At 41.7% G+C, this 24,000-nt stretch overlaps 2 protein-coding genes across 3 annotated transcripts in view; one reads left to right on the forward strand and one right to left on the reverse strand.

The window, feature by feature from the left end:
- Positions 1-9,961, forward strand: part of LOC138051553 (uncharacterized) — a 17,750-nt gene extending 7,789 nt beyond the window's left edge. The window contains exons 1-2 of one of the 2 annotated variants that reach the window (XM_068897780.1): positions 1-8,035; positions 9,311-9,961. The exon at positions 1-8,035 is cut by the window's left edge and continues 316 nt beyond it. In XM_068897780.1, coding sequence (XP_068753881.1) covers positions 734-6,679 — 5,946 coding nt within the window. In that variant the 5' untranslated portion in view covers positions 1-733 and the 3' untranslated portion in view covers positions 6,680-8,035; positions 9,311-9,961. The remainder of the gene's footprint in view (positions 8,036-9,310) is intronic. The other variant, XR_011132846.1, reaches the window with a different exon arrangement.
- Positions 9,962-11,962: 2,001 nt separating this feature from the next.
- Positions 11,963-23,673, reverse strand: LOC138054663 (uncharacterized). The gene is made up of 2 exons (XM_068901154.1): positions 23,585-23,673; positions 11,963-17,001 (listed from the first exon to the last, which is right to left on the reverse strand). Exons 1-2 carry the CDS (start codon positions 23,612-23,614, stop codon positions 14,347-14,349), a joined length of 2,685 nt encoding a protein of 894 aa, XP_068757255.1. The 5' UTR covers positions 23,615-23,673; the 3' UTR covers positions 11,963-14,346.
- Between the last annotated feature and the right edge of the window lie 327 nt (positions 23,674-24,000).

Raw genomic sequence — 24,000 nt, forward strand, 5'->3', positions numbered from 1 at the left:
GTCCTTTTACTAGCTATAAATAGCCTTTATATCGCACTAAGTCGGTCAGTCGCCTTTATGTTCGACACTTCGTTACAGTTTTCTTTCCTCGCTAGCTAGGTTCATCTTATATCGTAATTACGTCCAAGATTAGTATCGTATAGCGTTATCCCTTTATAGTTTTGTGCTAGTTCACAGCGGATTATTGCGTTTCAAGCCAGAATAGAAGTAGTACATGCTACAGAATTTACCGCATTTAACTAGTTTCGTCGTTTATATCGTTTTATCCTCTTTGCTATAAAATATATTAGTTAAGTTAGCTTCTATTTTCATTATTGTATTTCAGTTCGAACCGGCATACGACATACGGTATACTACCTTACGGCATAATCAAGAATAAGTTCAAACACGTGGTTCGATTCACACGTAGTTATATGGAACTTTGATCTCAGTATCAATAAACTCTGTTTGTATCGTTGTCAAGAATTCTTGCTGAGTTCGATTTTATGCTGCGCACTTTTCTACCAATGTTATTCGTTTGGATCTTTGGCATTTAATATTCTGTCCATGTGAATTGACATTTAGTTCGAATTTGATCTGCCGTGAAGGAATTCGAAGAATTCGCTGACAAATCTTCACGCCAATCACTCCGAAGCACATTTGCGACAAGTTCTGGCATCTGTCAGCCAACTCAACCCAAGGTTGTCGTTTTGTTGTCTACCGCAATTAATCGGATTTATCGAGGATCTTAACAATGGCTTCCGCTAATCCGCTATCATCGATCGATCAATTAAAGGCCGCCCGCAGATTGGCAGAAACTAACGTGACGGAAACGGTCAATAAACTGAATGAGTTACTCGCTGCACGTGAGTCCACCGACATTGTTCAACAGGTCCAAATGGAGTTGGACGAAGTATTGGAACAATTCAAAATTGCTCACGAGGCTTACCACAACCAAATTAAATCTCAACCGGAAAGAGAAGAATCTGAAAATTATTACGCCTCGCTCCTGGAATTAGCTTCTGAGCTCGAGAGAGAGATTGCGTCATGGTTAATGGCACCTGACGCCCAAAGGTTGTTGACAGGTCAAAGAACCCAAATCCGCCCCGATGATTCGATAAGTAACGCCGGGTCACGCGCGTCCCTCCGTACGCGTTCTGCCGTCAGTTCAACAAGGAGTTCAGCCAGCGCAAAGGCAAAATCAGCGGCGCGAAAGGCAGCGCTCGAAGCAAGAGCCGCAAATCTTTCAAGCTTGCATGAGTTGCAGTTTGAGGAGCTAAAACTTCGACAAAGGAAAGCCAAAATAGAACTTCAAGCCGAAATAGCGGAAGCCGAGGCCGAGAGAAAAGTGTATGAAGAAATCGAAGCGGAAGCGGATGATACGAGAAAATCAATTATTCGCGGCGCACGTAACACCCACCAGCCAGATCAGTCAATTAGGCCTCCGACACAGGTCACGAATGCGTCTACGCCGCGAGAAGGAGTTCCTAAAGATTCTCATAAGCCTAGTGAAACCCCGATTAATTCGCATTCCGTTGAGCCTTACAATGAAGGATATCCAGACCCGCCACGTTTACCAATCAGCCTCCAAAATGGTAGCTTCCATGAGGAATCCTTTCATCGCCTCTTGGAAAGTCAAGAACAGCAAAATCGCGCTATGCAGCAGCTCGTACAGCAGCAACAACTAGGCGTGATGTCCCTTACGTTACCCCAACCGGATATGCAGGTCTTCAGTGGAGATCCGATCCACTATTGCGATTTCGTGCGTTCCTTCGAGAATCTCGTCGAAAGAAAAACTCCAAGTCCCAGCTCCCGTCTGTACTATCTGGTACAGTACACGTCTGGACCTGTGAAAGAACTGATGAAGAGCTGTCTATCAATGCGAGAAGAGGAAGGATACCTCGAAGCAAAACGATTGCTCCGAAATCGCTATGGCCAAAACTACAAAATAGCCGCGGCGCACGTGCAGAGACTTATCGGAGGTCCAGTCATCAAAGCCGAGGATGGCCAAGCGCTCCAGCAGTTCTCAATCCAATTAACAAGCTGTGTTAATACCCTCAGACAAATCGGGTACCTCAACAAGCTGGATAACCCAGATAACCTGAAAAAGATCATCGACAGACTTCCGTACGGCATTCGTTTGAAATGGCGCGATACCGTTGACCGCATTGTCGAGAAAGAAGAAAGGGATGTGACTGTTAAGGACATTATGGAGTTCGTGACAGCAAGAGCCAGAGCCGCCACCCATCCAGTATTCGGCAAGATCTTCAACGAGAACAAGGTGCGGCCTCCGAGTGGCAAACCCCAGAGGAAACCGCCAAAGTCGGGTGGTTTCTCGACCCATGGGGAAGTGACACTTTCAAAGGCACCTATTGAGAAGCCTAAGCCCAAGTGTCTGCTCTGCCCTTCAAATCACTGGCTTTCACGCTGCGACAAGTTCCGAAAGCAGTCGCTTGATGAGAGGAAGAGGTTTATAGACCAAAAGAAACTCTGCAGTAACTGCCTTCATCCTGGCCATTTCGTTAGGGACTGCCCAAAGGAGAGTTTCTGTAGAGTTCAAGGATGCAGTGGAAAGCATTCTACCTTCCTCCATCCAAAAGACAGCACGAACGCCTCCACGACATTAACTGTAGCAGATAGTCCGAACGGGGACCAGGGCGAAACTGCTGAGCCAACGCCTGCCACTCCCAGTCCAGCTAGCAATGGCTACGTCCGGAACACTTATTCAACTTCAAGTTCTTCCGTCACTGGGCTCGCAATCGTCCCAGTCCGGGTTAAAGCCAAGGGCAAAGATAAGATGGTTCAGACGTACGCGTTCCTTGATTCTGGGTCAAACACGTCCTTTTGCACCGAAGGCCTTCTGAGAAAGCTCAACCTCGAGGGAGCCAAGACAACGCTCTCGCTTACAACGTTGGAGGGCGAAAATGACCCAATCGAATGCTCCCTGGTCAGTCTGGAAGCCTTCCATCTAAGTGATAGCCTTGCGGTTCAGCTCCCGAAGGTCTACTCTAGACCAAGTCTGCCAATCCCTTCAGAGGCCATCGCCAAACAAGAGGATATTGACCGCTGGCCGTATCTAAAGGGAATCGATGTCGCACACATAGACGCCGAGATCGGTCTGTTAATCGGTAGTGACGTACCAGAAGCCTTTCAACCCAGAGAAATCCGACAAAGCGAGGATGGTGGTCCCTTCGCTACCCGAACAGTCTTAGGCTGGGTGTTCAATGGTCCATTGGGAAGACCGACAACCACCCAAGTGTCTACTGTGAACTTTCTACAAGCAAACAAAACCCTTGAAGAACGGTTTAAGGAGTTTTGCAATCAAGAATTCAACGACTCCCTGTACGAAACAAAAACGTCAATGTCGCTTAACGACCGCAAAGCTTTACATACCATGGAGGAAACGGTGAAGTTAGTCAACGGCCATTATGAAATGGCCCTACCATGGAAGTCTTTCCCACCACGCCTTCCAAACAACAGACCTTTAGCAGAACGTCGACTTAATCACCTGAAGAAGCGCCTGCTAAAGGAACCAATGGTCTATCAAAAGTACAAGACGTTCATGGACGACCTTCTGTCCAAAGACTACGCCAAGAAAGTAACAAGCCAGGAACTGGGACCTTTAAAAACCCACTGGTACCTCCCACATCACCCAGTGTTTAATCCCCAAAAGCCAGGAAAAATCAGGGTGGTGTTCGACTGCTCAGCAAAATGCCATGGGACCTCCTTAAACGACCAGCTGCTACAGGGGCCGGACCTAACCAATTCGCTCGTTGGTGTCCTCTCGAGATTCAGAGAAGAACGCATCGCCTTAATGTCGGACATCGAGGCGATGTTCCACCAAGTTAGAGTTCGCCCGAGCGATTGTGACGCCCTAAGGTTCCTGTGGTGGCCCGACGGTAACCTGGACAGCGAACCTGAAGAATATGAAATGAGAGTCCACTTGTTTGGAGGAACATCATCTCCCAGCTGCGCGAACTTCGCACTCAAGAAAACAGCCCAAGACAACGAGGCTGACTTCAACCCTGAAACCATTCAGACCGTGGAACGAAACTTCTATGTTGATGACTGCTTAAAGTCAGTTCCCACTGAAGACGCAGCTGTAACCCTCGCAGACCAGTTGCGAGAGCTCCTTACAAGAGGCGGATTCAAGCTTACCAAATGGTTGTCGAACTCGAAAAGAGTACTCGAGTCCTTGCCGGAGTCTGAAAGAGCTGCACAAGTTAAAGGGTTAGATTTCGACAAGCTGCCAGTTGAAAGAGCGTTAGGAGTGCAATGGAACGTGTCATCCGACACGTTTGGTTTCAGCATCATAGTTAAAGACAGACCTGCCACCAGGAGAGGCATACTATCCATCGTCAGCTCAGTGTACGACCCCCTGGGATTCGTCGCTCCATTCATTCTGAAAGCGAAACTTATCCTGCAAGACCTATGCCGTAATCAGTACGGCTGGGATGACAAGATTCCAGACGAATTCATTCATCGCTGGGAGGCATGGCTGCGGGAGCTACCCAGGCTAGAGCAGCTCACAGTTGACCGCTGTTTCAAGTCTCCAGAACTCGGTGGGATCGCCTCATGCCAGCTGCACCACTTTTCTGATGCATCAAAACAGGGATACGGAGCAGCTACCTACCTCAGAATCACGGATGCAGGTGGAAACGTCAAATGCTCGTTCGTTATGGGAAAGGCCAGACTTGCGCCAATCAAACCAGTTACAGTTCCCCGAATGGAGTTATCAGCAGCCGTCGTTGCAACAAGACTAGAGAAAATGTCTCGAGGGGAATTAAGTCTACCAATCAATCAATCATTCTTCTGGACAGACAGCACCTGTGTCCTGCGTTACCTGGAAAATCAGGACAAGCGATTTCAAACTTTCGTCGCCAATCGGGTCGCGACGATACACGACGCGTCTTCTCCATCTCAGTGGAGATACGTCAACACCCAACTCAATCCAGCCGACGATGCTTCAAGAGGCGTGTCAGCAGACTCTCTTCAACGCTGGCTGCATGGTCCAAAATTCCTTAGTCAGCCCAGCGACACATGGCCAAAAAGACCTGCTGATATGAACACTACCATTCCCGATGACGACCCAGAAGTCAAGAAAGACTCAGTTACGTATTTGAGTCAAGTTACTGCTCGAGATCACACCTCAGAAATATTCGAACGGTTCTCATCTTGGGTCCATCTCAAGAAATTCGTAGCATGGATGCTGCGCTTCAAGTCAAACTTCTCTTGTTTGAGCAAGAAACGAAAGGCAGGAGAGCCGGTCAGCATTCAGTCAACCAGCACTGCCACGCCCATCACCATAGCAGAACTGAACAACGCCGAATTTGAAATCATCAAGTACGTTCAGAGCCAATGCTTCAAGGAAGAGCAAGATATTCTCAAACGAGTAAAACCACAGGGAACCCCGACAAGAAAGAACGGGCTAAAGAAATCCAGCAACATATTCAACCTTGACCCGATCCTGATGCGAGGTCTCATCCGAGTTGGTGGTCGTCTTCAGCGAGCGCCAATCAACACCGATGCAATGCATCCAGTGGTCCTTCCAAAGAAGCATCACGTGGTCAAGCTCATTATTCAGTACTACCATCTCATTTCTGGGCATTCGGGCCTAGAATACACACTGTCGCTCACAAGAGAGAGATACTGGATAATAAACGGAAGATCTACCGTGCGAAACGTTCTCAACGACTGCTTCAGCTGCCGTAAACGTCAGGCACCACTGGCCCAACAAAAAATGGCAAACCTACCCGAGGACAGAGTAACTCCCTCGAAACCGCCATTCACCTATACAGGGGTTGACTGCTTTGGACCGTTCGAAGTCCGACGCGGAAGGACTAAGGTCAAGCGTTATGGCGTGATATTCACGTGTCTCACACTCCGCGCAGTCCATATAGAGGTGGCATCATCACTGGACACAGAGTCTTTTATCAATGCCCTGCGCAGATTTATCGCAAGAAGAGGTCAACCAGAAGAGATGCGCTCAGACAACGGCGGAAACTTCGTGAAGGGAGAACGCGAACTACGAGAGGCAGTCAACGATTGGAACCACTCACAAATTCACGAATTTCTCCTCCAACGGAATGTCAAGTGGACGTTCAACCCACCTGCTGGCTCCCACCACGGCGGAGTATGGGAGCGATGTATACGAACGGTTCGCAAGGTCATGAAAGCGCTTATGAAAGAGCAAGTGCTGGACGACGAGGGCCTCAACACCCTGCTGTGTGAAGTGGAGGCTATAATCAACGGACGACCGATCACAAAGCTGTCAGACGACCCACGTGACCTAGAACCACTGACACCAAACCACCTGCTACTACTGAGGACAGGTCCTGTAGTCCCGCCCGGGAACTTCACGAAACATGATAACTACTACACTCGCAGATGGCGTCAAGTACAGTACTTGGCAGACATATTCTGGAAACGATGGGTTCGTGAATACCTCCCGTCGCTGCAGCAGAGACAGAAATGGACCAAACAGCAGAGAAACTTTGCAGAGGACGATCTTGTTCTGATATTGGATGAAAACAAGCCCCGCAACTCCTGGCCACTCGGTCGGATCCTGGAGGTACATGCCAGTCGTAACGATGGACTTGTACGTTCCGTCAAGGTGAAGACCAGTACATCCGAGCTTGTTCGACCCATCGACAAGATTGTGCTACTGGAGGCAGCTGCTGTATCAAGCAACAGTGACTAAGAACATTATGAACACTGATAATCTATCCTTATTGGTGGATTATGGAACTCTGTTAGACGATGTAATGTAATCAATCAATTAATTAATTACTAGTAGGTATAGTTTAGTTTACCTCATGTTTCAACCCCTGCTTTCTTTCTTCTTGTAAAGGCTATCTGCAGTACCGCCTTTAAGGGGCCGGAATGTTGGTTTGAAACACGATGTTTTCGGTTTAGTAATTTCCGCGGGCTTTTGTTTCGGTAATGTTATCGTATTATTATCATTTTCTAGCTATGCGTTGTTATTTTTAATCTACTGCGGTGAACCAGCCCTAGACTGTAATTTCCGTTAGGGAAATAGCCCAAACCGCTGAGTTTCGTACACGTGCTCTCTTGGTTACATATTTGGTAGGGTTTTCCCAGTTAGTTAGTTCTAGTGTAGACTTCACTGCGTCGACATCTACTCGGCATTGGGCCATAGATTTCTCTCTACACTCGTGGTTATCAAGTCAAGTTAGTGCGTGTGCAAATCAAAGTGAGTAATCTATTTATTGGTTTCTTAGGATAGTTTTTAGTTTTCATCGTTATTCGTTTCAGTATAGTTAAGTCCTTTTACTAGCTATAAATAGCCTTTATATCGCACTAAGTCGGTCAGTCGCCTTTATGTTCGACACTTCGTTACAGTTTTCTTTCCTCGCTAGCTAGGTTCATCTTATATCGTAATTACGTCCAAGATTAGTATCGTATAGCGTTATCCCTTTATAGTTTTGTGCTAGTTCACAGCGGATTATTGCGTTTCAAGCCAGAATAGAAGTAGTACATGCTACAGAATTTACCGCATTTAACTAGTTTCGTCGTTTATATCGTTTTATCCTCTTTGCTATAAAATATATTAGTTAAGTTAGCTTCTATTTTCATTATTGTATTTCAGTTCGAACCGGCATACGACATACGGTATACTACCTTACGGCATAATCAAGAATAAGTTCAAACACGTGGTTCGATTCACACGTAGTTATATGGAACTTTGATCTCAGTATCAATAAACTCTGTTTGTATCGTTGTCAAGAATTCTTGCTGAGTTCGATTTTATGCTGCGCACTTTTCTACCAATGTTATTCGTTTGGATCTTTGGCATTTAATATTCTGTCCATGTGAATTGACACTTACAAGGAATGAAGAAGCCTTAATGCGATCGTGGGCTAAAAAGCATGGCAAGTCAGTGTGACAAAGAAACGTCAGACAAGACAACACTAAGGACAGGGCCGGGACGCTTCCTTTGAATCTCTACGAATCTTAGACCATTTTGAATCCACTGAATTTGCAGCTTGTAACACCTGGGGTACAACCTGACATCATTGAATCACTTGACTATGAGGTGAGAGAAGAGCATACTGCACGGAGCAGCTTGAACCCATTGACACATATAGTGAGAGTGACAGTGATACCGATAGAGGCGATGAAAATGCCAATCAATATATCTTTTCCAGACCAGTGGTTTGTTAGGGCTTAGGCGAATGATTTCCGTCTCTATCGCACTCATGAAGATATTGGCAAAAGCCACTCTCATTTTTGTGCCTATAGCTGTACCGTGTGTCTGGAGATAGTGTTTCCCATTAAACTGGACAGGGTTTTTTTTTAAGATGAGTTGAAGCTTTTCTCTGATGAAGCGAGTTGGAGGGCTATTTTTATAGAATGTTTCGTATGCATTGCACACAGTGGTTATCCCTTCCTTCTGTGGAATGTTGGCATAAAGGTTTGTAACGTGCATAATCCATTGAGACTAGGACTGTATTTTCTTCGACCTTTGTTTTTTCTATGAAGTTAATGAAATCTGTTGTATCTTTAAGATACGATTGTTGTGCTTTAGCGATAGGCTGAAGGAGATAGTCTACAAAAGATGATATTCGCTCTGTAGGGTCTTCACAGCCCGAAATGATGGGTCTCCCAACAGTTTGGCTTGTGAATCTTTGTAAGTGTGTAGAAAACTGGAATACGAGGCGGGTTTTGCGTGAGTGATAGCCATTTTTCTTTCATTACATGGTGTAGTACGTGATTTTATGAGTTGTATTTACTCTCTTATAAGTTTCAGATACCATGGGTGATGAAAGGGCTTTGTAGTTTCCTTCAACATCTAGTTGTATCTGCCCCTCATGAATTTTGTCTTCTTTATTCACAATGCCTTTTTTATGTTAATGTTTGGGTTTTGTTTCAACTCTTTGATTGCTAGATATTCCTTGATTGGCAGGTTGTTTTTAGGCTTAGATATTTGTATCTCCGCCAGTTGAGTTTTGACCTCTTCTAAATACGTTTCGAGTGCGACCGATGGTTGAACGGGCGGCTCCCAGTTTGATTTTACACGGAAAGGATGCGGCTTTTTATCTCTACTGTGGAAGATAAACTGTAGGCGCATTCGCCTTGCAAAAGCTGCGAAATCCTTTCTTATGTGACTTTCATTTGTCAAGGCTGTAGGGATGAAATTGAGCCCCCTTGACAGAAGGTTGATTTCGTCGCGGGTAATCTAAGAGGTTCTTTATGTGTGCTTTCTTTGATTCCATTGTTTTCTTAGCCATATCGTGCTGCATTATTTTCTTTCGTTCCCAGTGTTTTTTTGTAGGTATGGAACGCTTATCCTTTCCCTTTTCTCTTTTAGGGAAATTTGCAGTCACAGACGACACTCTGGCATAAGATTCAACTTCTTTATTTTGTACTCTCTCTAATTGCATCATCTTTTCATTTAGTTTTGACATTTTTTTTCTCGATTCGTTCGATCTTATCAGCATGTTCTTTAGCTGACAGTTGCCTGTTCTTAATCAGTGTAACATCAGTGCTCTTTCGTGATTGGAGCTGCTCGAGTTAGAGCAGACTGATGGTTAACAGACAGGCCAAACACGACTCCGATTGGTCCATTGGTGTGATCGTTGACCTTCAAAGTTTGGCTCTGACAAGTATATCTTTAACGACCTCCCTTTTCTGTACGAAAGGATTGGTCTTTAAAGGAGAAGTGAAGGCTAGAAGTTCAAATTTTTTTGTGTTTTATTATTGTCGAAATATAACGTCCTTTACCCCAAAAAAACACAGGAAAAATCCTTTTTCATTTTGAAAGGCCTTGAATTTGCCCAAAATTTAAGATTAAACGAGACTTACCTGTAAGTTGAAGTTTGATGTGAATTCTACCGATTCCTAGTCAGGAACAGAGGAGTCACGTGAGATTGCGCGAGCAAGCCAGGTCAGTATTTAACAATGAATGAGCACAGGAAAAAACAAGGGTGGGGACAAATAAAAAGGATAAATTTGTCCTGTATAAAAAAAAAAATTATATATATATATATATATATATATATATATATATATATATGTATATATATATATATATACATACACCCGTTTGCAAAAACGTTGCAATTTCAAAGTATATTTGATATATATATATGCCTTTTGTTTTCTCTTCAGAAAGGTGTTAACAGAAAGAACAATAGCTGCTGTCAAACCCTTTTGTAGGCTTTGTTGAAATGCATTCACCAGTTGACCTCTTTCTAGCATCCACCATACCTTTTCTTCTCGTTTTTTTTTTTTTATATAATTGAAAAGAATAAGGTATGTGAGAAAGGGAGTGGTGGTCTTAACATCTCTGCGCTGGAAACTCAGTGTTATTATTTTTTCGGTTAGAAAAGAAAGAACTGCTCGGGTTATGAAGATGGTGATTACTAGTCAGCTCTTTTTCGAATTACCTTGAAGAACGGAGCAGTTTTGCCACATATCTCAACTCTTAAGCCAAAAAAACAAAAAGTAGATCGTAAATTACTTTTGAAGAAAGTTAAGTTGTAGGAGGTTTTCACATGACGTCATCGCCGCCATGTTGGTGGACGAAAACAAAAGATCTCTGATTAGCTTCTTTTGTTCGTCCACCAGAAGTCGTACTTTTCTATATTTTGTTATTGGTGTCTTTAGAGGTTGGTTGAAAACTCCTATATTTCATTACTTATGGCTTGATCTTTCAGTTTTGAAAGGTGTCTAACGAATTTATAATTGGACAAATGTTTGTTGGAAATATTGTCTTCGCAATTCACTTTGTCCTGGTCTTTCATATAACGGATCCGAAATAATTAATGTCAATAAAACAAAATAAAACCGTGTACATAATAATACCTAATTAGCGAGACCTAATCGGAATAACAATAATTCTTTTGTCCTCCGCCATTTTAGTCCAGTATATGAAAGTCTACCCCAAAACACTTATTGTTTGCGATTTCTTGTCATCTCGACAAAGCCACGAGTTATTGTCAGCCTCCTGATGCAATAGCGAGGAAGCATGAGTAGCACTTTACTCATTGTTTTGCTTTTAATATACCTTATTCCAAAATGGCCGCCATTTTAGTATTATTTTCTTTTCAGGCAAACTGGCCCTTATGGCCTCGCTTTCAAACGTAAAATTGAAAGAATATTTAACTTTGAACGATGCCAAAAGGGCCAATTGTCATGGAAACAAAGCCACTTGGAAACAAAAGAATACTAATAAGAATAAGGTGTATTCTTCTCGCTTTCGGCCTTGCTGGCATGAAGCCCGTGTACAAGGTGCAAGCATTCACAGGCTTAAATGACTTAAATGAGTCATAAATTTTGGTTGGTTCCGAGGTTGTTTTGTTGGCGGGTTTACAGACCACACCTCGTAAAATATTAGTTCGCGTGATGAACGACCCCAACAATAAAGGAACCTTTAAAAAAATTTGGATTAAAGAGCTCCCGGTTGAATCAATTAAATACTGTTCCATTTCCCTCAAACAGCTTGTGGGATCGTTTAATACGTATTCCATGAGCACAAGAAGCTGTGCTCTTGTTAACAACATGCCGTCTGGCTTTCCTATTCTTGGGAGATTGATATCCTTAAATGGCGCGCTATGGACCTCTTAGTTTTGTTCTCTACAAAATGCAGCTCTATGGAAAGCCAGCGAAGATCAAAGCTTTATGGAGCAGGCATTTAGCAGGACTGCTTCCGTACAGGAAACACAAGTGGCTTTTCCTTTGAATTTGTCTTATAAATTGTTGAATATTATTTTTGTTAGAAAAGGAAAGGAAAGGAACTTTATTTAAGTGTCTAGTCGTTCTAGCGCTGGAGCGCTAATTGGGGACACTGTAAATTGAAATTAACAATGAAAGTAAATCAAGTCAAATGTTGGTTTTGAGGAGAGGGGAAACCGGAGTACCCGGAGAAAACCTCTCAGTGCAGAGTAGAGAACCAACAAACTCAACCCACATATGACGCCGAGTCGAGGAATCGAACCCGGGTCACATAGGTGGGGGCGAGTGCTCTCACCACTGCGCCATCCCGTATTGTTCCTTAAGCGTGAAATACACGCACATGCTTCGTGTCTCACCTTTATGATGAGAAAACAAAAGGCATATATATATCATATATACTTTGAAATTGCAACGTTTTTGAAAATGGGTGTATATATATATAGAGAGAGAGAGAGAGAGAGAGAGAGAGAGAGAGAGAGAGAGATTAAAGGGCACTTATGTAACGTGAAATCAGGCACTTTTGTAACCTTAGGGCACTTATGTAACCTCCCATAGGGCACTTCTGTAACGTTAGGGCACATATGTAACATCCCATAGGGCACTTCTGTAACGTTAGGGCATTTATGTAACATCCTATAGGGCACTTCTGTAACGTTAGGGCATTTATGTAACATCGAGTGGGGCCCTTTTGTAACCTTCTGAAGGTCAGGTCAAATACACGGTCTGATGCATGGTTAAGTTGTGGTCTGTGGTTATCGTCTTAGGTCCCCCGCAATAAAATGCTTTTACATTCATTGTGTTGTTTCTTTTGAACAAAAGTCATTGTAGAATAAAAGTTATCTATATTTTCTTCAGAATTTCAAACCTTCATTGCCTTTCAGAGAAAATTTGGGCATGATCCTACTACATTAAGAGCCTTTTCATTAACTTCAAATGTCAAGCTAGAAAACCCGGTTTTGAGGTCTCACTTCACTTGTCTTTTAGACATAGCAATGATAATCGACTGATACTGATACTTTTTTGGGCGTGACAATTCAATGAACAAGCATTGGGCCCAATTGTTCAAAAGGTGGTTACAGTTACACCCGGGGAAAACTAAAACTAGGTTTTCATCTCGCTCTTTGAAAATGTTTTTGAAAGCTTATGTTAACCCGAACTTGATTAACAGAGTATAGGAATACTGATGGCCAAAATTCTTGTGATAATATCTTCACTGGTTACTAATAACACCGGAATCAAAGTTCTCTCTAACCCTGGGTCACTAGATGATAGAGACCTCTACGTAAAATTCTTAATTCACATTCATGAAACAAAATTCGGTAAGGTTACAAGGCTTTTGTCAAACTGCCCTAAATTGAACCTCAATCTAAAAATACCAATATCACACGTAAAATAATTTTCCAACTAAACCTTTAAATGTAAATCATTAAGCTCCAGGAATTGACAGGTTCAAATTTGTCTTTTCACATCAACACAGCGTTAAAGAAAAATTATATATGTGTGTTAAAGGTGACCAAAGTAAAGATCACATTCCATTTAAACAAATTTTCTCAAGTACAAACTATAGTAGACCCGCATAGAAAACTGGGGTCAATTCAATAATAAAACCGTTGCAATATGTATAATAGCAAGTGTAGCTGTTTTTTTTGCTAGCGAGTACAAATGTAATAGAATATTGAAGCCACCCCTGTAAGGAGAATTGCTTTGGTTGAAATCAGTACTTAAGCGCCTAACAAGAAAATACTACAGAAGCTCACAAGAAATTTGAATCATTTCGGAATATCCCGAATTCCAACCACCGCAACAATTACTAAGGCAGCTTCAAACCGTTACAATATGTACAATAGCAAGTGTAGCTGATTTTGTTGCTAGCGAGTACAAATGTAATAGAATATTCAAGCCACCCCTGTAAGGAGAATTGCTTTGGTTGAAATCAGTACTTAAGCGCCTGACAAGAAAATACTACAGAAGCTCAAAAGAAATTTGAATCATTTCGGAATATCCCGAATTTTAAGTACCGCAACAATTACTAAGGCAGCTTCAAATATCAATAACCAAAAACAAGTTTTCTTTTTGATAGTAAAACATAATTAACAATCTCATCAACATGGACTTGCTCTATCACAAACGTTTCTAACTTGCCCCACTACATGGAGCACAATAACTCTTACTTCATTTCGTAATGAACTTTAAATGGTTGTTTATCAAAAATCCTACAGTTCCCTAACAATTGCCTTACATAGAAAAAATGGCGTGCTGAGTGAGTTAAAACTGACAATTCAGCCAGCGGAAAATGTAGCAATGAGATTCATTTTCCGCCCGCCACAAAAGGCTCGTGCTCCATACCTGTATAGCCCATACTTTACTCTTAGTCAGTTCGCGGAGAACTGCACATTTTTCCTGCAGCTGCAAGTTTCTCAAGTCAAGTAAATTTGTGTCAAAGCTAAAATAATCGAAGCTTGACTTGTATTTACTGAATTACTGAATAACGACCCTACATTTGTATTTTAAACTCTCAGAGAGCGTTAAACGAGGAAATAAAAAAAGTGAATGTTTAGATTTTGGTAGAAACCTCTCAAAATTCATGAACTGCCACACCTAGTGCGTAAGTACACTTTCAGAGTTTCAAATAACCTAGTAATTACTAGGCCAAAAACCTTTACAGTTCCCCTAGGTCGCTTTGGATCGACGATTGTTCAATCTTCGTTCATACTTTAAGCGATTAATAATTTGATCGAGAGTGAACTTTCGAAGAATCTCCCTGCCTTCTTCCTCTTTTACAAGCATTTCTTTGACAGCTGGTTTGGAAATAACACCAGCTCTCACAATGGTACCGCACACCTTCATAAGAAAGTTACGTTCCTCTTGGCTAAAGATTTTACCACTTGTGTAGCTCGAACTTGATGGGGGCACCATGTCTACGCTTCCAGTTTCCATGCTTTCACTACGATTGTCGGTGGAAAAGAAGCGATTCATCTTGTCTGAGAGGGGTTCCTTCAGTGTGCGCAAATTAGGGTATGGTTCACAGTCAGCCATTTTCTGACTCTCGCTGTTGGATTTGCCACAGTTGCGCCATTCACTTCTCACTCTGTCAAGGACCTTTTTGGGTTCTATATGCTGTAGTGAGGGATGACCAATGATTCTATCCTTAACCAGAGCCATTGTTACAGATTGCTCTAAGATTTCTTTGGCAAAGAGGTCTTTAATTGCCCGCACGTCCTCTTCCTTCCAAGAGATTCGCTCCGTGGAACTTACAGATGCTGTGACCTTGTTATATGCAGGACTTGCTGCGGTGCCATCAGAAGCTTCCTTCGACTTACATTGTGCCTTTTGAGTCTCTGCTGATGATCTCATAATGGACGTAAGTTGAGTGGCCGCCTGAAGGCATGCATCCTGCTTTTCGCGGAGGCGATAGAATTTTTTTGCAGTTGTCTCTTTGTGTGCCATTAGGTCAGCCAAGTCCCCCCTCATTTCTTTGTGGTTTGCATGGACAGTAGTGACGGCTGATTTCCGGAACAAAGTCGAAGAAATGTGTCCCTCCATTCCTCCCTTGCGCCATGTTGCGTTAATGGCCGTCGATATCTGTCCAGATTCGAGTTTAAGTCCCCTCCATGACAAAAACACGACAGCCTTGTCACTGTTCTTGTCACTAGAAGAACTTTCCACTTGACTCCTTACTTCATTGACATAAACTGTGAGGTAGGAAAACAGGGCTGGTGGAAGAACCACGCGGGCAGGGCCGTGGGTATCAGCGGTCTTGTGATTTGCGACACTGATAACGAAACTCTTATCAGCTCTCTTCACTTTTTTGAATTCGGAAAGTGTCATATTAGCAAGGACACCAGATCGATGAGCGTTGGCAAAAGTTATTTCTAAGAGGACAAAATCTCTAATAAGTGTGTATATCGCTTGGTTGACCTCCAGAGAATGAGCTCCACTTAGTTGTCCGATATACGAAACTGCACTTCGGGCTGATTCACTGCGTTCATACTTAGTAACCATTTCAGGAGTTATTAAATTGGCAAGGTCTTCATTCATCTTTTGCAAATGCCTGCGATTGCTGTCCTTCTTGTAGGATGAGGTCCACAGTCTAGCCTTCTCTTCTATTTGGTGTACAAGGGCAGAATCTACTTTGATACTGTTTGGTTCTTCCGCTATGATGTACGAGCAGAAATGACGCAGACTCAAAAGATAGGCTTTGATTGTGTCTGCCGTGTATTTCTGTTCTGCATGTTCCTTCAAAAACTTATCACGTATGAGATCCTTGTCAAACAAAGAATTTAACTCTTTGTTCGGGTCAATTGTACATAGAATCCTGTACAATTGAGAGGCATGCTGCTTTGACAGTTTTTGGTCCTTCCGCCCACCATCTGCCGTCTGTAACCAGCGACAAAAAGAGCTGAAAACGTTACTGTCTGATTCTACACTCACGTTTTCCGTGTCCTTCTCTGCGTTTTTCATTATCATGTTTTCGTTGTCATTCCCCTGCAATTCTGAAATGTCAGCAACGCCATAAACAAGTGACTCTGCCAGTGGATATTCCTCAGAATCTTGATCTGATACTTCCTCAGTCCAGTGCATTTTGGATTTTTCATCCTTCGCTGCACTCGTGCAATTAACCATTTCTTCTGGACCATCTTGCATCTCATTTGGTCTTGCAAGGCTGGTGTCATCATGGCTTGACGGACGCCAAGTCTTAAATGAACGGGCTTCTTTTAGGACATCCTTGTACTTGGTAGACCCTTTCTTGATATTTTTGTGGACCTGTTGTAAGTGCATTGACAAACGCTTAACTACCGACGTACATCCAGGGATGGGGCATGGTCTATGACGGTGGTAATCTTTGTATTTTGTCTGCCTTGTTTCAGACTTCATTTGCGTCGTCTGGAAGCTCTCTCTTAGTCCATACCTTGAGTTGGCTTTCATTGCTCTTTCTCGTGTCCACTTGTGCACTTCACGCAGATGTCGCGGAAGGTGTATGACTTTAGAGTTACAGCCCTTCAACGGACATGGTCGTGGTCGTCTTTGAATTTTCTCCCGCTTTGTCTTGCTAGAGGTTTTGGAAGCCTTTTTCTCAACTTCCTCACCTTTCTCTTTCTCTTTTGACTTTACTTTACATTTCTTATTCTGTTCTTCATGTTCATCTGATTCACTTTCTTTGCTGTCTGATGTAGTCCAACCATCACTGGAATAGTCAAACTCACTACCCGCTGAGCTGCTCTTTTCAAAACTGTCGTCATCTGGAGATCCACCCTCCATTACCTCTTGCTCCTTGTGGTCAAGTGCATTCCTAGCAGAATAGAGTTCCTCTAGCTCATGCCTGTGCTGCAATGCCAGTAAGAAACAAAGAACGTTAACAGTAATGTGGGCTCTGAGTTTACTGTACGTATATACTCACTTACCCAAAGCAGATTTAAAAGCATATTATTCTAAATAAGTACAGCATTGCTTATGATTATTGCCAAATTGCCTGTTACTGTTACAGATGTTTAACTGTAATTATGCAGTCCTGAAGCACCCATATCCTTAACTGCATCTTTCATGAAAGGAAGAGCAAAACTGCCGAGTTGAAATAGTTCTTAACCCCAACTTGAGATAAGGAGATTGCTTTGCAATTCTCTCAATTCACCATCCACAAACACAGTGTTCCCCCCGGCTACCTGCTAATTAGTGAATGTTTTAGTTAGTGAAAGAAACCCCTTCTTGTAAGGTGGATTTTTCCATCAGCACCAATTATGAAAGCCACAAAGGTTGCTACAGTCTCGGTCACAAATGTTGTAACACAGACGGCGATTTGCCTCCTCTCCCCCTTCAATGTTGATGTTTATGGGTTGGAGTGCAAAAACCAACTGGTAAATGCAGCATTTATTGGAGGGAGGAGGAGGGGTATGTTATTAATAGCTTTGATGCGCTTCACTTGCTGTTCAAGCGAAGTGTTACAACTATTTATGGCTGAGATTGTCTGGGTGTTGAACGACGCAATTCAGATAACAAAAAGCGCCATTAATACTGTATTCTGTAACGGTTGTTTTCATGAGACTCTCGCAATTAAGATACGTCGAAACATGTTTAGTTACTTTTAAAATTGGTAGAAAGAGTCGACTTGTTGGTAAAAAGGAATGAAAAAACTTTTAGATTTACGAGCGAAAAATTGCACAAGCGTAATGGCCTTTAATTGAACCCTGTTTCGATATTAAACGTCACACGGCCAAGAGCTTTTTACTGAAGCCACGTTAAATTGACGGACTTTCCGATCGTAAACTTGCTGATTTTCGTTTTATTTCAACAGCAACTGTTGAAAGAATTTACAAAGGAAATAGGAACAGTCCCGCGTGTTTAGAAAGATCCTCAAAAAGAGGGCGTAAGTTCAAGCTAAGTAACACACTGAGAAGGCACCTTCATTCTTTTTGGTGTGTAAGTACACTCTAACACCGGTGGAGTATGTACAAAAAAGGGTTTCATCATAAGGTTGCAAGTACTATTTAAACGATTTGTCTTTGTTCTTTTTTTACTTAATCAGTTATTGTTTTGCCTTTCAATATGTATTGAAATTATAGTTCTGCAAAGAGAAAGTAATTTACTGGTATATTCCATTACATAAAGGAAAACCCCCAATTCTGTGGCGTACACACGTATTGCATTCTTAAACTAGTGAACCTTTGACGTCATTTTCTCCTCGATCCAGCTCTTTCAAGAACATAATGTTAGTAATGGAGGACCATTAAATAGGAAAATTACAGTTAAAATAAAGAGGTGTCTTTTTGAGATCAAGGCTTAAAACGTGGGTCACTTAGTGTTTTGTTAACATAGTTTTGAAATCCAGAGACAAATATGAATTGATTTTTTGGTCACAGGGGCACTTTAAGAACCCAAAGAAAACTCTTACGTGGAAATGACATTCTATCAGATATCAATGAAGATGACACTTTTGCCGTTAAATTCTTTTAAGCCAGTAAGCCAAATAAACTTGTGTATAACAAACTCATCAGTTTAAAGCAGACTAGCCCCAGCGGAAGCCAAAGCAAATGGATCGCAGATTGCAACCTGGAATTCCCTCAGTCGATAAACTGGAATGCGGTTTATGAAACCCCTTTCTGTTGTACAAAAGCCTCCAAACTAATTGTCTTCCAGTTTAAACTTCTTCATAGACGATTAGCAACAAACGACTACACAAAATTGGGCTCAAAAATGATGGCATTTGCACTTTTTGTAAGAATGGTAAAGAATCCTTAGCTCACTTATTCTGGCAATGCATAGAGACTTTTTCTTTCTGGGGAAGATTTCAAGACCTACTCACAAGGAATCAAGTAACAATAAAAGAAAAGAATTATTCCATAGACTTAGTATTAGGACTAAAAATATATGTCTTCTCCCACTCTCTACTTTCTTGTTGCTATATATTTTATATGGACGTGTAAAATGAAGGAAATAATACCAAGTATAAACAATTTTCCTCTTTTCTTACAATATTTTTGTGATCTAGAATATGACGAAAAGAAAAAACCTAAACCTCTCAAAAATTGACAGTCTTAGTACAGTTGGAAACCTAGCCAATTACATTATATAAATTATTGTAACGTAAGAGGAGTGCTAGGAACCTATGTATGTTATATGTATGTTATCTCTTCGCAGCTGTTTTAATGTACGTAGGGTTTTAATGTGTTCGTTAAAATAAATATAAAAAAAAAAAAGCAATAGCGAGATTTTCAAGCCACTGACCTTTTTTTTTCTTCAAAATCTCAACGGTACACCATAGTGATCCGTTGTCAGTAAATTAAGTACAGTAGACTGAAATTATTTAGCAATGAACGGATCACCATGGCTACCAATGCAAATAAGCCTAAGAAAGGCTCTGTTGTGATTTCTACTAATTGTGCTTATACATACTAATTAATGCTAGTTTAGAACAATTAAACTTCCTAGTTTTTTCAAAACACAACGCCAAAATTAGGATGAAAAGGATGGTGATCCGTCAACGGTACACCACAATCTCGTGTAACCAAAATAGGAGTAGAGTTTAGGACTGGGGATAGACTGGTTCAGGAAAACAAACAATCGCAAAACGAACGCGCATCATTCCAGTCTCTTTCATCCACTACGCCTGCAAAGACACAGGAAAGTTCCCCCTCAGCGGTACAAAAGATAGGCGTATCATAGGCGTATCCCCTTTAAAGAAAACTCGCATATGTAATGGTCTTGGGTGCTCGTAGGTGAACCTCATAGCCTTCCAATAGTAACAGCAAACCAAGTCATAACATGATATTTGCTGTCCATCTGAAATAATTTAGAAATAAGACTTCCGCCGCTTTTGTACCCACCCTGCGAAGGTGTACTGGCCGGGTTCCGAAATGAGTTATAAATATATGTACGAGGGCTTAAAAGAAACGTTTTGCCTTAATTCGATGGCCCTTTCAAATGCAAGATGCGGTATTTTCCACTTCTTTTTTTCAATTAAATTTGGACTAATCTGTTATAAAATACGCGAATCGCGCTTGACGGGAATTCAATGTTCCAAGTCGCACAGCTCTTTCACCTACCACACCAACTGCGCCCGTTACCGCAGTTTTCCTCTATTATTTTAACTGGTAGCCTTATTTATAAGTAGCTATCAGGATATACAACTTGACTTTGGAACCTTTTCAAACCTTCCTATACAGCTAATGACCTACTTTCACTTTGTGGTGATTATTTTCTAATAAACACATCAGTCTCTCAAAGTATCACTAAGGTCGATTTTCTTTAATTGCCTGTGCAAACACGAACACAAAAACACAGCAGAAAACACGGAAACATCTGTATTTCACCAAATGAGTCTACGTACTTTATAGTTTACTCCAAAACCGTTAATCCTATCCCCAAAATTCTATTTTGCGACAGCTAACATTGCTCATAACCCTACCACGATAAGTTCAGCAATAGACCTTTTCGGCTTGTACATTTTGTTTTCCCAATACAGATCATGTGATAATACTCAGGAGGTTTGGTCTTTTGTTTCGCTCATTAAAATGAGGGCATGCAAGCATGAATATGCCTGCATGCACTCTTTTTAATGAACAAAACAAAGGACCAAGCCTCCTGAGTATTATCACGTGATCTGTATTGGGAAAACAAAATGTACAAGCCGAAAAGGTCTATTGTCACATCACTTACGACGCTGAAAACAGTTCTATCTCATAAACCGTAACCTCCGGTACTGACATGAAGAACGAACCTAGTCTGCCGGGAGTGACGTCACAATCATAGAACCGTAACTGCTTGAAGGGAGTTGACGTGTTTTTAATCGCTTCGTGTTTTCATAAATTTAGCTTTTTTTTCCGCTGTCTCAGGTGACGCTTTTCTGAGTACGTTCCCGAGGTGTCGTCCTACTCAGAGACACTACAGCATTTATCCTTTGAAATGGGCTGTATTCTGTAGGTAGAGGGAGTTCCCTCCACGCTCCCCGGATCTAGCCCTTGTTTTTAGAATTCTCATATAGGGAAGATATCTTTCGCGTCACTTATGGTCATTAATGTGCCAACCAGAGCCTCGTTGGCGGTCGAAACAAAGGCTCTTTTGTTCCTGTGATTGGCACATTTGAATAACAAGAGTACTGTTTGTAAACAGATAACTTCCCTATACCGAGTTCCCCTCTATGTCATTCGGCACTGATCACTGATACATCAGCTTTCTCTCGTGTGATTAGCGATGAGAATACCTTAGTTGGCCAACATCCAGTTGTTCATCGTTTCTTGAACGGTGCCTTTGGGAGTAAGCCACCCTCAAATAGATTTTATGGTATTTAAGATGTGCAGCAAGGGCTGCAATTTGGGAGACTCGCACTTGCGTTAAAAGGAACTCTCGTTAATACTAGCCACGTTATTAGCGTTAGCAACAATATTTTGCTACGACATAATATAAGCGATAGTTACCTGGAAAAGTTTCAAGATGACAGTGTGTGTGTGTGTTTCTGGGTACTCATTTTAGCAATGCTAACACTGTTAGCAGCGTTTGGAGCTATAACTTAACTTTGTTCATTGCTTGTTTAGAAGTACTTGGTAGTTTAGACGTAATTTGTAGAATAAAATGGATATATTACGACATTGTAAACTTGGAGTATGTTTGGTGTTTTGGGCTCCTCATAGTGTCCTCACAAGCTTTGAAGGCTTCATATCAGTACCGGAGGTTACGGTTTATGAGATAGAATTGGAAAGTTAAACGAGACTTCCCAGTAAGTTGAAGTTTGACATGAATACTATCTCATAAAGAGTAGTAACCGAAGGTGTCAGACATGCCCACCTCTCCCTCCCTGTGATTGATTGACGTCACTCCCGGCAGACTAGGTTCGTTCTTCGGTTACTACTCTTTATGAGATAGAATTCAAACTTCAACTTACATGTAAGTCTCGTTTAACTTTCCAATTATTCCTGATAAATACAGTCTTGGTCACAAATGTTGTAACACAGACGGCGATTTGCCCCCTCTCCCCCTTCAATGTTGATGTTTATGGGTTGGAGTGCAAAAACAACTAGTAAATGCGGCATTTATTGGAGGTAGGAGGAGGGGTATGTTATTAATAGCTTTGATGCGCTTCACTTGCTGTTCAAGCGAAGTGTTAGATTGTAGGTTAACTGCTGCTTCAGGTATTACTATTAAATAACCCCAAAATCACTCGTCATTTCAGTTTAAAAAAGTGATACACACTGTACCGTCTGTGCATTGTGTATAAATTTTTAGCATGTGTTTGTATTGTTGTGACCTCTCCACCACTATGAGGGCTTACAATTTGAACTTGACCACGACGATAATTGACTCAGTGGTCTATTCACACAAATTGGGTGTATCGAGAATTCCATCGAAAAACAGCAAAAAGCAAAAAATGTTATAGTTTCACTGTATTTCTCTGCCCTATTAAAAAAAAAGAAACCTGAAGGTATGCCAGGTGATTTGAAATAGCAGGTAACCATGTCATCAGAGAAGGTATATATTAGTCATTCAGATCCCAACAATGTCCTAATAAATGACCCAGTCAAACAAGTGCTTTCTGATTGAGCATTGGTGTACTAACAGACTTGGCTTTCCACTGATTATCAAGAGTAACAGTGTGATTACTTTGGTTTTTGCATTTACAATCTCCTTCGTGATTTGCCAACAAAACTCGTACACTTTCTCAACCGATAACAGGAAGAGACAACACTAATGCTGACTTGCTTGTGTGTATTTTCCTATATACTGATCACGCTGACGGTTTCCTTTCACTGTTTACTTCAGGCTTGAAGAACTTCTCAGGTTTTGGTTTAAGAACAAAAAAACCCTTTGGATCTGTTCAAATTTCATTTGCTTTAGCACACTCTGTCATTACATAATTGGCCATTGTGAAAATATAATTAATTTATTGGTTTGTGAGGATGTTTAGAACTCTCGAATGAATCAAAACTGTCCCAGTCTTTTGGGAAACAAGACTCTGCCAATAAGGAGCCATAGAATAAGGTGAAACTGCTTCATTAACCTCTCCCCTTTGGGGTCTTTTTAGGGTCAATGTAACAAATTGTAGAACTTGAACATAACAAACTTAAGAATCCCAGTTAGCTGGAGGCAGACCAGTTGGCTACAGGTGTGGGCCAGCCAGTGATCAGAGTTGGATTCCAACATAGGACAACTGCCCTAACTGTGCTGCACACTGCCTCTGGTTTCTTGATGAAAGCAGGATAACCTTCTTAACACTAACATAGACCAAGAAAACAGGATGCTTCCTTTGTACCAGGAATGACTTCATGATCTTACATTAATTTTGTTTAGCACCCATGGGTGTGGCAAGAACCTACACATTTATGGACATTACTTTCTACTTTCTAGTTGTCTTGGGGGAGGGAAGGGGGGGGGGGGAACTAACTGTTGCTAACACAAAGACGTGTACACCTGCAATACTCACCTTCTCAATTTGGTCTTTTCTTCGAGTCATTAATGCCTTTGCTAGATTCGATTTGGTCACTTGTATTTGTAAACGTAATTCTTTCTCCATCATTGAAACCCTGCAAAATTTAATAATAGAGTTTTTAAAGGTACAAGTTTCGAGGACAATGGTATGACAACATTGAATTGGGGGGAGGGGAATGTGGTACAAGCTACGATCTTGTAACACGGTGATTCTGGACCATTCGCTAAGTGCTCCAACTACCCGGTAAATATGTCTAGTATTGTAGGTTAAATTTCTTAAGTGCAATGTGACTTAATGTGGGTTCAATAAAATTTTAAAATTCTACCATAAAACATTTTTTGGGCTGATTTCTTTGAAATAAAACCCCAGTTGAGGGTAAATAGAGTTCCACTGTACAAAAAACCATTGAG

The sequence above is a fragment of the Montipora capricornis genome, chromosome 6 (assembly GCF_036669925.1).
Source record: "Montipora capricornis isolate CH-2021 chromosome 6, ASM3666992v2, whole genome shotgun sequence".
Lineage (NCBI taxonomy): Eukaryota > Metazoa > Cnidaria > Anthozoa > Scleractinia > Acroporidae > Montipora > Montipora capricornis.

Bases quoted from the DNA above. Each gene is read 5' to 3' on its own strand.
- LOC138054663 (XM_068901154.1), bottom strand. From the start codon at position 23,614: ATGACTCGAAGAAAAGACCAAATTGAGAAG. The intron at 17,002-23,584 runs GTGAGTATTGCA...CTGGCATTGCAG, and splicing joins GAAAAGACCAAATTGAGAAG to CACAGGCATGAGCTAGAGGA.